The sequence below is a fragment of the Cylas formicarius genome, unplaced genomic scaffold (assembly GCF_029955315.1).
Source record: "Cylas formicarius isolate icCylForm1 unplaced genomic scaffold, icCylForm1.1 PGA_scaffold_1__22_contigs__length_36826433, whole genome shotgun sequence".
NCBI classification, from domain to species: Eukaryota; Metazoa; Arthropoda; class Insecta; order Coleoptera; family Brentidae; genus Cylas; species Cylas formicarius.
The window spans coordinates 31,187,716-31,203,406 of NW_026844264.1; the positions used below are offsets into that span (position 1 = coordinate 31,187,716).

At 33.4% G+C, this 15,691-nt stretch overlaps 4 protein-coding genes across 5 annotated transcripts; 1 reads left to right on the forward strand and 3 right to left on the reverse strand.

Moving 5' to 3' along the window:
• Positions 1-647: 647 nt before the first annotated feature.
• LOC132696570 (cytoplasmic aconitate hydratase-like) lies at positions 648-5,497 on the forward strand. Its single transcript, XM_060661467.1, has 17 exons — positions 648-859; positions 914-1,006; positions 1,060-1,226; positions 1,288-1,433; positions 1,489-1,558; positions 1,609-1,743; positions 2,107-2,301; positions 2,356-2,527; positions 2,645-2,859; positions 2,914-3,111; positions 3,177-3,324; positions 3,380-3,571; positions 3,660-3,824; positions 3,889-4,078; positions 4,133-4,298; positions 4,362-4,484; positions 4,543-5,497. Exons 1-17 carry the CDS (start codon positions 853-855, stop codon positions 4,840-4,842), a joined length of 2,682 nt encoding a protein of 893 aa, XP_060517450.1. The 5' UTR covers positions 648-852; the 3' UTR covers positions 4,843-5,497.
• A 227-nt stretch (positions 5,498-5,724) lies between these two features.
• On the reverse strand, positions 5,725-8,134 carry LOC132696571 (uncharacterized). The gene has a single exon (XM_060661468.1). It carries the CDS (start codon positions 7,849-7,851, stop codon positions 6,184-6,186), a length of 1,668 nt encoding a protein of 555 aa, XP_060517451.1. The 5' UTR covers positions 7,852-8,134; the 3' UTR covers positions 5,725-6,183.
• A 921-nt stretch (positions 8,135-9,055) lies between these two features.
• LOC132697442 (6-phosphogluconate dehydrogenase, decarboxylating) lies at positions 9,056-11,401 on the reverse strand. 2 transcript variants are annotated; one of them, XM_060662966.1, is made up of 7 exons: positions 11,111-11,401; positions 10,493-10,875; positions 10,278-10,441; positions 10,036-10,216; positions 9,716-9,985; positions 9,431-9,667; positions 9,056-9,375 (listed from the first exon to the last, which is right to left on the reverse strand). In XM_060662966.1, the coding sequence occupies exons 1-7, from the start codon at positions 11,122-11,124 to the stop codon at positions 9,173-9,175; spliced, it is 1,452 nt and encodes a 483-aa protein (XP_060518949.1). In that variant the 5' UTR covers positions 11,125-11,401; the 3' UTR covers positions 9,056-9,172. The 2 variants fall into 2 exon arrangements, with proteins under 2 accessions (XP_060518949.1, XP_060518948.1); XM_060662965.1 differs by having other exon boundaries at positions 10,987-11,120.
• A 357-nt stretch (positions 11,402-11,758) lies between these two features.
• Positions 11,759-15,244, reverse strand: LOC132697161 (putative inorganic phosphate cotransporter). The gene is made up of 7 exons (XM_060662454.1): positions 15,015-15,244; positions 14,633-14,945; positions 14,330-14,553; positions 14,125-14,277; positions 13,083-13,215; positions 11,991-12,235; positions 11,759-11,905 (listed from the first exon to the last, which is right to left on the reverse strand). Exons 1-7 carry the CDS (start codon positions 15,168-15,170, stop codon positions 11,759-11,761), a joined length of 1,371 nt encoding a protein of 456 aa, XP_060518437.1. The 5' UTR covers positions 15,171-15,244.
• Positions 15,245-15,691: the final 447 nt, after the last annotated feature.

The following is a 15,691-nucleotide window of genomic DNA, read 5'->3' on the forward strand; positions in this document are numbered from 1 at the left end:
TGCTTAGTTTTTTTATTTTTACGACATATGTCCTAAAATGGTTTTAAAAATAAGGAACTGAATTTAAATTTCGTTCTTGTCGGTAATACAGATTCGTGCAATATTGTCTGTGGTTGATAGTGCACAAAATAAAATTTTATTTGACACAACAATTCATAATTTCGGAAATAAATTATTCTTTATGCTAATAATTAGATCAATCGCAAATTGTTGGGATGGTTGGCAAGTATTGGACTGAGGTGGCTTTTACTTGATAAAAATTCATTTATCAAAATAAATAAGAACTAAAAGTTCAGATTTTCACGAAATTATATATTTTGATATTAAAATATATAACTTCGTGAAAATCTGAAGTTTTAGTTGTTATTTATTCTGATGGTTGGCAAGGTTCCTTTTTGATAACAATTCCGAATAGGGCAAGTTTGTTCTTGAGAGAAATGAGCCACATTTTTATTTTCGGAATCTCTTTATTCTATGTTGGAATCGAAATGTGTCTTAGAGATTATTTATACAGGAGGATGAATTGCAAGCTCATTAGGAAGAACCTCTAGAAAAAGTTCCCATCATGTGTTAACTGACCGAATGATCTTAGTGACTTATTCACTAAAGAAAAAAGAGGAAGAAGTGACAATGATATTAGGTGTTGTTTTGTTTTTGTTATCTTGATCTGTGGTTGAGTTCGAGTGCAAACAAGCAATTAATTTAGTACTTTTAGATAAAAACTTGTAGAAAACTGGTGTCAACTGATAACATAATCACACCTTAGTCGCTGCCATAACCGCATGTAATATTAGTTATCTCCCAAAATTCGAAAATACTTTAAGAGGATACGTGACTTAACTCTTTGTAAAAATGGCAGGTAACATTTATTCATAAATAATTTATAAGTAAGAAAATAGTTTTCATTTTTTAGAAAACAATCCTTACAACAAGTATTTAAAAACTCTGACTGTGGGGAGCAAGGAATATATTTACTACGATTTATCCTCGTTAGGAGAACAATACAGTAAGTAGTCATTTTTAGAAGTATTTGTGTCCATAAATAATGAATAATTTTAGATCGTTTGCCATATTCTATAAGAATACTGCTCGAATCTGTAGTGAGGAATTGCGACAATTTTTCAGTAAAAGATCAGGACGTACAGAATGTCCTTAATTGGGAGACAAATCAAGATAGTCAAGATGGTGTTGAAATTCCATTTAAACCAGCCAGAGTTATTTTACAGGTATTTGACAAAAATGTATTTTCACCTATATTTTATTCGATGTTTTTGTTGTATCTGTTAGGATTTTACTGGTGTACCTGCTGTAGTTGATTTTGCAGCTATGAGGGATGCTGTAAAAGATTTAGGTGGAAATCCAGAAAAAATCAATCCCATTTGCCCTGCCGATCTTGTTATTGATCATTCTGTTCAAGTTGACTTTGCAAGATCGTAAGTTTTAAAGGTGTATATATTATTTTAATGAGTTATATCTAAAGGTATTTAGGTCTGACGCCTTACAGAAAAACCAAGACCTGGAATTTGAAAGAAATTTTGAGAGATTTATGTTTTTGAAGGTAACTGATTGAAAATATTAAACAGCATTAACAAAGGTGTTCCTTTGTAGTGGGGTGCCAAAGCCTTTAACAACATGTTGATTGTACCACCAGGAAGTGGTATTGTCCATCAAGTTAACTTGGAATATTTAGCAAGAGTGGTATTCACTGGAACTAGAAAACCTATTTTGTATCCTGACACAGTGGTAGGTAAATGTACATGTTACATAAATTAGGTATAAAATTTTTGTTTATCAGTTTGATGGTAATTCATCTTTAAGTACCCTTTTAGCAAAATATGTTGTTTTATGTGAAGGACAATCATTCGAGACAATGCTTGTTAAATTTAATTTTTAACATTTTGCTATCAAGATTTTAACCAAAATGTAAACATTAGTCATTATTTGAGAAACTTATCAACTTGAACTATTTTTTTGAAACTGGAGGACATAACTTTCAAAGTAATTAGTGTTAAAATACTTAATAACTTTTAATTATTGTTTATTTGAAATAAAATTCACAGCACGCAAATATACCCAGAGAGCAAATTTTTCTAAAGGTTTTTCTAGGTTGGAACTGATTCTCATACTACAATGATAAATGGTCTAGGGGTTTTGGGATGGGGAGTTGGAGGAATTGAAGCTGAAGCTGTTATGCTTGGTCAAGCAATTACCATGTTGTTACCTCAAGTTGTTGGATACAAACTCTATGGCACTTTGGGGCAATATGTTACATCAACCGACTTAGTACTAACTATCACTAAGGTTTGACTTAATATTTGCTGATGAAATTGCAATCTAAAGGTGCCATTTTATTAGCATTTGAGACAAATTGGAGTAGTTGGAAAATTTGTTGAATTTTATGGATCTGGAGTATCTGCCTTGTCAATTGCAGATCGTGCAACAATTTCCAATATGTGTCCTGAATATGGAGCGACAGTTGGATTTTTCCCTGCTGATGAGACTTCCTTATCATATTTGAGACAAACAAGTAACAATAATGCTCTATAAAGTTTTAAAATGTTATAAATAAAAAAAAATGTAAAAATCAAACCTAAAATTTCATCCCATAAAGTTATGCCATCATTGGTGTGATTTTTCATTTTAGATCGATCAGAAGAACAAGTCAAATTGATTGAAGGCTACTTGTTAGCTACAAAACAAATGAGAAACTATGCATCTGAAGAGAATCCCATTTTTAGTCAAACATTTGGCCTTGATCTGTCTACAGTTGTGTCATCTGTTAGCGGACCTAAGAGACCCAATGACAGGGTTTCTGTATCAGATATGAAAAATGATTTCATTAGCTGTTTGACCAACAAAGTAATGAATGAGCAACCACTGCATTGAATTAATTTAACGTAATTTTATTTCCAGATTGGGTTTAAAGGATTTGGCTTGACCAAAGAAAAGGTTGAAACTAGAGCTAAGTTTATGTTTGATGGAAAACCTTACACTATAGGACATGGTAGTGTTATTATTGCCGCTATAACATCATGTACCAATACAAGTAATCCCAGTGTTATGCTAGGAGCTGGTTTGCTAGCAAAAAAAGCTGTTGAGGCTGGTCTAACAGTGAGTATTCAAAATATATTTGTATCATTTTACAACTAACTAACTGCATCAATGTGTTATTTTAGGTGGAACCTTACATTAAAACTAGTTTATCACCGGGTTCCGGTGTGGTCACTTATTATCTTCGTGAATCTGGGGTCATACCAGCCTTGGAACAGCTCGGATTTGGTGTGGTTGGATATGGATGCATGACATGCATAGGAAACTCTGGAGGTGGGGGAATGATTAGAATCAGGAGAAATTTTGCTATTTTGTTTTCTTTTATTAGGAATTGATGAAAACATTGCCAATGCCATCGAACAAAATGATTTAGTATGTTGTGGAGTTCTTTCGGGCAACAGAAACTTTGAAGGCAGAGTACATCCCAACACCAGAGCGAATTATTTGGCTAGTCCACTCCTAGTTATAGCGTATGCTATTGCCGGTAGAGTTGATATTGACTTTGAGACTGAACCTTTGGGTGAGTGAGATGAAATTTAAAGACAACTTTTGGCCTTTGTTTTGCAGTTCTGATTAGTTTCATAATGAAAACGAATTTTTTGTTTTAGGTACAAAGGCTGATGGCACCAAAATTTTTTTGCGCGATATTTGGCCTACTAGACGTGAAATTCAGACCGTTGAACAACAACATGTCATTCCCGCAATGTTTAAAGAGGTGTATGCCAAAATTGAAAATGGATCAAGCCAGTGGCAAAAAATGAAAGCTCCAGATGGTACAAAGGATAAAATTTTTATATTTTGTTATTAAATTGACTGTAATGTTAATAACTGTTTTAGGTAAACTATATCCCTGGTCCAACGAATCTACCTACATAAAAAAACCTCCTTTCTTTGATGGAATGACCAGGGACCTTCCATCACCAAAGCCAATACAAAATGCAAGGGTGCTATTATTCTTAGGAGATTCAGTAACCACTGACCATATTAGTCCTGCTGGGTCCATAGGCAGAAGTAGTCCTGCCGCCAGGTAAGGTCTTGATTGATTCTAATCAAGAAAATACTTAAAAAAATAAATGTGCAGATTTTTGGCTTCAAAAGGTTTGACACCAAAGGAGTTTAATTCATATGGATCCAGAAGAGGTAATGACGCCATTATGGCCAGGGGCACTTTTGCTAATATCCGTTTGGTGAACAAGTTCATGAGCAAATCTGGTCCCACAACTTTGTATTTACCAAACAATGAAGAGGTAATTAGATAAAAATCGATGACATGTGACGAAATGCTTTTAACAATTTGACTTTATGTATAGATGGATATTTTTGATTGTGCCCAAAGATATGCAATCAGCAATGTTCCTTTAATCATTATTGCTGGTAAAGATTACGGAACAGGATCGAGCAGGGATTGGGCTGCTAAAGGTCCATTTTTGCTTGTAAGTGTTCAAGAAAATAGGATAAACTTTTACTGTGTATTTTTTAAATTTGTTTTAGGGTGTCCGAGCTGTTATAGCGGAATCTTTTGAAAGGATACATCGTTCAAATCTGGTTGGAATGGGATTGATTCCTTTGCAATTTCTTCCAGGTGAAAACGCCGACACTTTAGGTCTCACAGGCAAAGAGGTTTACAATATTGAACTTCCCGAAAATTTGAAACCCCTGGACCGCATTACAGTCTCAACAGACACTGGGAAAAAATTCAAAGTTTTACTTAGATTCGAAACTGAGGTTGATTTATTATTTTACCGGCACGGAGGCATCCTTAATTACATGGTTAGAAAAATGTTAAGTTAAAAGAAAATGTTTGTATAGTGGATAGGAAAACCGGCACAGGGATGAGTTTATTTTTTAAACATCTTTTTTGAAGTCCTTTGCTCTGTTTTAAATATATATAAGGTATAAAGTACAATTTATCCTACTGGTTATTGACATTCTCTTTGGAGTCACTACTTTTTTTAATATTTACTTTGTCTGCCTACATATCTGTAGAATTTTTGTTTTAAAAATTGAAGTATATACTTTGTTTCAAATATTATACCACGTAAAGGTTAATAAAAAATGCTTATTAATTTTAGTGCCTGTAAGGATATGATTGCAAGAATCTGTTAAATATTTTAAGAAAATAATTTCTCCAAATTAAAAATCCAATCAGAGTTGACATTTTCTCAATAAGGTGCCATTTATGGTGTTTCAATTTTCTTTCTTTAATTAAATAGAATTTCAAAATTCCTTAATTCTAGTAATTTTGTCACACAGTAATAATTTCTTGCTTTTCTTTTGGCGCAAAAACTTTTGCACATGGAAGCATATTTTTGGTTTGCTTCCAACTTTTAAGTATCTTATTTTATCAATTTTTATTAGGCGATTATACCAAAGTTCTATTATATTTCACATATTTGATATGAAATATTTGTAAAATAAAAATTTTAACAAAAATATATTAGTTGAAATGCTTGCGCAATTAAGGACATGATTTTTATTATTCATGATTTAAATCAATATGGTATCAACAGGCGAGTTTAATACATTGAAATAGTAGATTATTATTCTTAATGGGTTTATGGCGGGAAGGGGGAAGGCTTTTTTACTTATTAGAAAGTAAGGTAAAAATGTTATGATTTACTGTATTTTATGAATTGTTAGCAATAAATCTGCAATATTATTTGAATCATTTTATTTTCGAAAATCTCTCAACAGGTCTCCGAACCTGATTAATAGTACAGGAAATAGGACAAAAATACTATCCACATTAATAAATCACAGTTAATTATCACAAATTAATAGTTTCCACTGTAATACGAAAGAGTTTTCACATAGAGTGGGTGAAAATTCCTCTTGGCGAACCATATTAGGTCAGATCGTCACCTCAATTAAGAAACAGTGAACAAACAAACAAAAATAAAAAACAAATAGTACACAAGTTTTCCTGGAATCCACAAGAGGAATTTGCTATAAGACTAACCAATACTAGAAAATGTCTTCTTAAATTAGCATAAAACCCGGTTGTGTAAATATATTGAAAAATATACATAGTCTAATATATGGCTCTTTATAAATTTGTAACACTAATATGTCTATCTAATGTAGTCAAGGCCCCGTGTTTTTTTTTATTCCTTTATGTTAATGTAGGCATACTTAATTGAGAGCTGATCGAAGATTACCTTCCCAGGCATCTTTTTCATTTTGTTTTAGCATTCTCCTTGTTTCTTTTGCTTTTCTTAGGCTTTCTTTCTCTTTTGCTGTTTGTTCCTTACTAATTCTACTTTTTGCTCCTAGATGAGATGTAATCAGTCTTCTAGCAGTGTTCAAATTAGTCTCAGGTCGTTTCATAGCTGGTTTTATATCAGATTGATTAGCTTTTTCTATAGCTGATTTACTAGCTTCAGACATTGATCTCACCTTAATCAGGGGGTGGGATAAACTCAGTGCCTTTTGAGCTTGACTGGAAGATCCCAAAATTAATAAAGCCTGAGTGTCATTGATCCACTTAACATACATTGAATCATTATGGACTTCATGAAATGCAGAGATTATATCATGAGTGGCAAATGAAGAAGGAAAACCATAAAGTTCAACTACATGTTCCAATTCTTCATTACTTTTAGATAATCTGTTGGAGAAATCATCCTCGAACTTTTCAGTTTTTGTAGACGATGTCTGTTTGTGATTATCTTTTGGGAACAGATTTACCTGCAAATGTTCATTGTCAAACAAGTCTTCCCAATGACTTACATTACTGTTCTCAATCATTAAGACGTCATTTTCATTATCAATATATTTAATAATATGCCTGGTTTTTCTATTAATATTTTGTTTTGTTTTTTTCATAATTTGGGCTTCTTGGTCCTGTTCTATTTTGGCATATTTTTTTATTTCTGTTATAGCTCCACTGCTTATCTCACTTTCTGCCGAGCTTTCTAATATATCAAGGGCATTGTCATCTATAGCATTTTCTTGATGTGTGCTTTTAGAAATTTTCATATTGTTGATTGCCTCAGGTTTCGAGTTAGATTTTATTTGATTTTCCAAAATTATTTTTAAAACATTCCAGCCGTGATTATCAATATCATCCAAATGCTTCCAAACATTTACACCACAAATATGTTTATCTAAACGTAGAGCCAAATATTGTTCAACATAAAAATCAGGATAAAAATCTGACCCTTGTGAAATTTCTGCTTTTGTGCACATACACAAATTATCTTCTAGCAACTTACACTTAGATGTTCTATATTCATATAAATTAAATATTGTGAATGAACTGCTGGACGCAAACATACAAGTTTCAATGTCAGCATTATTAAATATAAATATGCTTTGTCTTAATATTTGATACATGTTAATATTATTATTAACAGATGTCTCCATTATCTGGGGAGTATTATACCATTTGAAAATTTGATAATCTTTCAAACTTAACATATACAGGGTATATTTAAAACGTTTCTTGCAAAATATTTGTACTGTATCAAACGGAAAGAAATACTTAAAGGTTTGATATTTAACTGTCTTACACTCAGGGTAAAATAATGGTAAGCTCCTATCAGTTACCGCATAATTCCAATCAAGAAAAATACCGTTTACTAGAAGCTGGAGCATGTCATCTACCTCGAACATTTGGCTTTGCACAGATAACTTAGTATCTTTTAAAACATTGGAGGGTCCTATTTTCATATCGGATCTCAATTTTTCGGCTGAAGTGGAATCAGACTTCGATCCAGCGTGTTTTCTCTGAGCTGGAGGCACATAAAGTTGGATGGGAGGTCTTCTTTTTCGAATACCTTGCTTTTCCAAATTAGACATGTTGTCTTCGGGCTGCTAAACTCCAATCCTATCCAAATCCAAATAATTTAGTAGCAATGCAAAAATATAAATCAGTACAGCGTTTTAACTACTTGCACCGACCACAGTCACGACAAGATAAACGAAAGTAAAATCTCGTTTTACATAACAGCAATTCAACTACGTAACTTTCACCTTCACTTAAATTCTGATTCCAGCGGCATTCCTTTTACGATGTTGAACGATTATATAATGCCCCACATTTGTCAGTCGATTTACCTTTTCCTATTCTTCTTGGTTAAGAGCGTCGATGCAACTTACCAATTTATTTACAGTGGACATCACAGAATACTGTTCATGCATAACATATTTTTGTAAAAGGGTGCTATTCATTAAGGCACGAACGGAAATGATATTTGGGCTTGTTAACTAGTGCAAATAATTACTCAACAGAATGGCTGTGTTTTTTCTCAACGGAATGTCATCGGCGTTCAACTATTTCTGAAGTAGGACCCCAGATTTGTAAAAATGTTTTTTAACACATATCTCATCTAAAACAGTCATATTTCAACATAACTACAAAAAAAACGATGGGTAAAGTCCTGCTAACTCCAACTAATATAACAATTTTTGAAGCGATTACATAGAAAAATATTGAGATAGACTATATAATATGCGCATGCGTGGTATTTTAAATCATGTTTTCAGCCAATAAAATCTAGCAGCTTTGAACAACCAATATGGCCGTTGACGGTTCATTTCACAGGTTGCAGTATAGATGCAGCATTTCTTCGGCAGTTTCATGAGAAAGTGAATTAAGTGCGCGGTGATCGTTGTTTAGAAAGAAAATAACGCGAAGTGCAGATTAGTGGATGAAATTTAGAGGTATGCGCGGAAGACCATTACCATCTCTACCAAAAAAATTATTTTAATCACTCCACCAGGGCCACTACATTATCTGATACCACCTATATGGTTCTTTTTTTTTATTAAAGGATAATGTAGTTTAGTGTGTTTAGGGCTTTAATGCAATAAATCTAAAAAAATATGGTCTCTATGAGCCCTACAGTAAATAAAGAATTTAGCGACAAAAATTTAAACCAAAAATAACTAATACAAATTTTGAAATCTAAATTAAAATTACATATTGTTTAGAATGGTGGGCTAGTGTGCCCTGGAGGTCATTAGTCTTTGAGGTAGACCAGAATCTGGCAAGAAAATAAAATTACTGAGAAAAAATACTTTTTAATAAACATTTACCTACACAACGTGAGCAAAAACCAATTTAAAAAAATATATAGACTTAACCAAAATTAACAAAAAAGGGGCAAAATTTAAGGCTTTATGCAATGTATGTGGACGCGGACACATTCCCGCCATGGCCAGTCCAGTTTGTATGAACAAACTTTCCTTCTTGTCCGAGCAATTCATAAGTGTGAGCTCCAAAATAATCTCGCTGTGCTTGCAATAAATTAGCGGGAAGACGTTCTGATCTATACCCATCGTAGAACGCAAGGGCTGTTGCTAGAGCTGGTGTCGGTATTCCTAACATGGAAGGTACTTTATAAAAAAACAGAGTTAAAAGAGTGTTTCTTCTTACCCAAAGTGACACCTGTAGCTACAACATTTCTCCATCCGGTTTGGGCTTTTGTAAGGGCGTCCAAGAAAAATGGTGCAATAAGTAAAGATTTCAAATTGGGGTCTTTGTCAAATGCTTTTTTTATTTGTCCAAGAAACACTGAGCGAATAATGCAACCACCACGCCACATCAGTGCAATAGCACCATAATCTAGTTCCCAATTGTGTACTTTGGCTGCCTCTCTAAGTAACATAAATCCTAAAAAACATCTGAATAAATTTTATTTCTTCCATTTTGCATATCTACCTTGAGCATAAGACACAATTTTGCTTGCATATAGGGCTTGCCTAATCTCTTCCAGAAATTTTTTTTTATCACCACTAAATTTAGCGTTTGGTCCAGGAAGCACCTTGCTTGCATTTTGCCTCTCGTCTTTAAGTGCAGACAAGCAACGGCTAAATACGGCTTCTCCAATAAGTGTAACGGGAATTCCATAATTCAGAGCAGCAATGGCAGTCCATTTGCCAGTTCCTTTCTGTCCAGCTGTATCTCTGATCTTGGGCAATAAATACTGACCTAAAATCCATCATACAATTATTTGTGACATAATGAAAATTATATATTACCGTCGGTGTCCTTATATTTTAAAATATCTTTGGTAATGTCAATAAGAAAACTATCCAGTTCTCCCTTATTCCATTCAGCAAAGGTATTGGCCATTTCTTCTTGGCTTATTCCCAATGCCAACATCAAGTGGTAGACCTCTCCAATAAGTTGCATATCGCCATATTCAATGCCATTATGAACCTAAAAAATTAAAGGAATATCCAGATTTCCTAGAGAACACATATTCATATATATCACTTACCATTTTCACAAAATGACCAGCTCCATCATTACCCACCCAATCACAGCACGGCTGTCCGTCCGCTTTGGCTGCTATGCTTTGAAAAATATCTTTGATATAGGGCCATGCTTCCTTATTACCACCTGGCATAAGACTTGGACCATATCTGGCACCTTCTTCTCCTCCTAAATACAAAATATTACACATCCACAATGAATTCAACAAACTCCACTCACCAGAAACACCTGAACCAACAAATCTAATACCCTTCACCGCCAAATCTTTACTCCTTCGTTCTGTATCCTGATATTCAGAATTGCCTCCATCAATTATGATATCCCCTTTTTCCAAATGGGGTAATAACTGATCGATAAAACTATCTACGGCTGGGCCAGCCTTGACGAGCAATATTATTCGGCGCGGTGCTTTCAATTTTGACGCTAAATCTGCGATTGACTCTGCACCAATAATACGTTTACCTTTGGCTTCGTTGGCCAAAAAACTATGGACTTTTTCTACCGTTCGATTAAATGCAACTACTGTGAAACCATGATCAGCGATATTCAGAATGAGATTTTGTCCCATTACCGCCAAGCCAATTAGTCCTATGTCTCCTTTTCTACAAAGTTTAAAGATATTTTTACTAAATAAACGAAACATAATGTCAAAAATTGTGTAGCAACCTCCTCAAAAAAATATACCGAACGATTTAATTACAAACATCACTTACAATAAATTTAGGATATGAAGCATGCAAGAAATGCCATGCAGCGATGATTAAGCACATTTGTATTATTACATTTAGAACCATCTTTAAAAAATATTAGACATTTAACAATAAATTAATAACTTACACGTTTCCGGCCATTTTGACAACCTGTTGCACGTTATTCAAGGTTAAAAAATACCAATTTTCAAGCTCTTCCGTAACAGCGGCAATTACAAAATGAAACTATAAACCGTGCATTACGCAAAATTAGGCAATCATTCCCCTCTAAAGTGATTTTATCGATACTGGAAAGTCACTTTGGAACAATGAAGGTCATCAGTTTCGAGCGTTGGGATGATAATCATGATATGCGCAACTAAAAATTTACTCAAAAATTTGGTGAATTTTTTATTTGTATTATTTGAGGTTAATTTTGCTAGCGCTGTATATCAAAAATCAAAATGATTTTAAGTTACCCGGACGAGATATATATCACGGCAACCGAAATTCAGACGAATGCGCCATGACAAGGAAGAATACATTTTTTTTTAAATTAATTAATTTTTAGAATTTAAATCGTTCAAAAGGCAGGGCTTAGTGGTGAATGACATATATGACCAATTCAAATCCGTCAATGCACATTGCTGTCACGAGGGTCACATAACACATGATTATTTCCACATCTGTGACAGAAGCTTCATAAGCTTAGATGACAGTACTGTCCTGTCGGCTTATAATAAGAACTACTGCTGATATAATAAAAATGCTCTACTTGAAATATTAAAATTTATTGCTAAATAACATTTCGTGATTTATAATTATTTTCCGAATTATTCCACCATTGTACTTCAGCAGATCCAAATGTTGTAAAAAATATAGCCGTCGATAAGGTAACAAGGGAGAAAATCAAAAAAACATACCGCCATAGAGTAGGATCTGTCTGCAAAACATAAAAGATTCAAATAAATATATCTGTAGGAGAGCAGTATAAACTTGCGGACACCTTGTTGTCTCTTCGTACTTACCAAATCGGTTACAAAGTATTGAACAAAAAGGGGAGCAGATAAACTGACAACGGTAGAGATAGAGTTTTCAATACTCAACAAAACGCCTGCATATTTAGGAGATATGTCGATATGGTTTATTAAAGAGCCATACTGCTCAACGGCAAGAAATCCAAGTGATATGTTCATAAGGCATACTGCTAAAGTCTTTTGATTTTCTGCCACAAACGCCAGCCATATTAAAAGCCCAGATGGAATGACAGAACCTGAAACAATTGCAATTACGTTTTCAGGTGCAACATTAGGATTATTTTCAATGGAAAACTTGCACACCTCTTGAAAATAATGTTTTGAATGTAATACTTTATAGTTTTTGGTATTTATAAACGATCTACCACAAGTTTTTGGCACTTCAGTTCAACCTATAAAGTCCAGGTGCAAAGATGATGCTATTCATCAGAAAGTAATTTCTGATATATGAAAACAATACTTATATTGTTTCTTTAAAATATATTGTATATTATAAGTATATATTAATGTCATGCGATATGCCAGATCACATCCCTGCTTGTACAAAACAAAAAAAATATTTCCAAGTATACAAAATATAGGAAGGTGATATTTGAGTCATGCAAAAATTTTCTTTTTTACTTAGTTGATCATAGCATTAAACATTGTATATATTTGTAAAGATACGCATTAGCTGATGTTCAAAAAATAACCCATTGGCACCTAAACTATATGCAAATTAAAAACTTGAATTATGGGGACCTAATTTTACTTACTTAATAACATTTTTTTTGAAAAAAAATAACGGTTACCAGGTTTGTAGCAACATAGCATTTACTTGGGGCCCGTATTAATGGAAGTGCTATGAACAAATGATTAAGTTTTTTCTTACAATCAAAAAGCAAAATAATTTCATAAATTATCCAAATAATAATAATCGTAATTAAAAACATAAACTTTACAAATGAATAACATGGTAAGGGTGTTCGGTTAAGAACCCTAGGTCGATAAGAACTTTTTATACCATTTTTGCTTCTGCCTTTGAACCTTTTAAGCTAAGTACCTACTTTTCAAAACGTCCTGTATACTTTGTAATTCACTTACCCAAAATCTGAGCCAATTTTCGTGATTGTGTTAAGGTTACAAATTTTTTTTCTACAATATAATCGCTGATGGGTCCAAGGATTACAACGACAAATAACTGAATAATTTGAGGAAGTGCCGACACTATTCCGTTCTGCAAAAATCATTTTATAAAAAAAATAAAAAGACAAACACAAAATCATTTTTTTTGCTCAATTAAATGATTTGGAACAACAAATATGGAATGCCTACTGTTTGATTTACATATTTTGGCTTTTGTTTGAGTGTATTGTTTGTAGTCACTGCAAATTAACAAGGATAATTGGGTTAGATTAAGCATTTTGAGAGGATGGATTGTTGGAATTGTAAACGTTGTCTCACGTAGAATATGACTTTTAGGATATAGTAGTGCGAATTATTACGATTTTTTTTGTTAAAATAAGGCAATAATAAGTTTGTAGGTTTCTTTACAATACAGTCGATCAGCACCTACCGCACTATCGAAAAAATGTTTTTGGCAGCTGTCATTCTGGTGAAGCTAATATATGAAAATTGGGTCATTCAATCATTTTAAGTAATCGAATTGAATGATCTTGAAATGATCTGAAAATGTATATGCTATAAACATAATTACATAGAACAATATGTGATACGTGTAAAGTCACCTTAATAACGGTGCACTTACGTCTGTGAACGTACTCTGACTTGACATCCGGATACTTTGGTGTAGGAACGGGAAGGCTTTTGTAATAAAATGATTGCAATAAAAATCAACAGTTTTACATTTTAAATCCTTGTTCTATTATCGACTTTACACGTATAACATATACCCACCTGATATTGACCAATTACAGCCCACAACAACCCCAAATTTCGTTCCCAATTGACACATCCACAAACATTTCATTTTTTGAAGATATAAACTTTTTATGACCTATGAGGCTGCGTCTTTTTTGTCGTTGCTCAAGTTAAATAAATAAAGTAAAATAGTTCACAGATATTTGCCCTCTTAGAAATGTGTAACCGACAGGAATGAGTTTTATATGAGTAGTACTTTACATACCAATTTTATATCGAATTTTAACACTTTGTTTAAGTAGGTGGGTACGTCAGCTTGAACAAGTGTATCGCCCCATGAGTTACCTGCGTTAGCTACCACCAATGCCCAAAAAGGGAGGGAAGTAAATATAGCTTTTAATGGAATGTGAACAATTTTCTGAAAAAAAAAAAGAATTTAAATGTGTCCCGAGTAGCTTCGGACTTTCTACTTTTGGTTCATTTTCTTGTTCAGAGAGGGAGTGCTCTATGTATCGTCTCTCTACAGGTGATATAGTCGGATGTTCTGACGGACTATCGTAACTAAAAATGGCCCATATTACGCACCAAAGTACGCTGCAGGCACCAAATACGTAAAAACTAAAAGGCCAGCCCACCCAACTAGACGCTATGTATCCGGACACTACCATAGCGATTAAATTTCCAGTATTTGTTCCTAAAATCCATTCATGTTCCAAAATGTTATTGACTACGAACGATGATCAAATTAGAATAAATGGAATGGCATAATTTACCAGAATAAGCTACCATGCTTAACAATGATCTTTCACTGACCGGCGCCCATCTTCCCAAAGCACTTTGACAGCAAGGCAAGCAAAACCCTTGAAAGAATCCTTGGGCGAGTGTACAAATAATGACTCCCGTGGAACCCAACCACCAAGCGGCTTGGGGAATCAGCATAAAAATTATGCTGTTTAAAAGCATTGCCGTGAACAAGGTCCACTTGACGCCAAACTTTTTAAAAAAATAACCGGAAAAAAGCTGCAAGACCATATAAGTCCACCCGAAAGACGAGAGGATTATGTTTGTATTGTCCCAGTCGTATACCTAAAATGGTACTTATGGTATAGTTGGATACCGGAGTTTTGGAATCTCATTAATTAGGAAACAACTTACAGATACATCGGGATTCCTAGTTGCGTTTCTATCTGTCATCGCAACAATTGCGAGAGACAGATTCGATCTCGTTGTATGGGTGTTAACCAAAAGGAAAAATAAAAGAATTGCTTGCACGTGCCTTGATCCAAATTTTGGCACGATGTTTACCTCCATTTTTGTAACCGAGATTTGCAGACCTCTCGTAAAATGAGGCAAATATTTAAATTATAATATTAAAGTGCACACATTGTTTTTAGAACAGTTTTAATTTATAAAATATGTCTTATATTACAGATAAGATAATAATACCCCTTCAAAAATTATTTTAAGTAGCGCAGATCATTATAAAACGCCTAGCATAATTTTGTTCCTCTTAAAACAAAAAACTACAATCAAAATATATTTTTTAAATTTTTTGATACAAAACAACAAGAATTTAACAAACAATTCCAATATATGCCAGAATTGCTTTAAAAAGACCCTTATGGTGTTTCCTAACGTTATTTGTATAAGGGAGTCAATTCTAACTCAGCAGTAATGGTAATAAGTTACTGCGCAAATTCCAGCATTTGTTTCTAATCAAATCCCTTATTCAACAGACTAAACCCCTTCAAACATTATTTTAAGTACTTATTATAAAAAAATGTTTTTCTCTAAACAAAAAAATTGAAATCAAAATATATTTTTCAAATTTT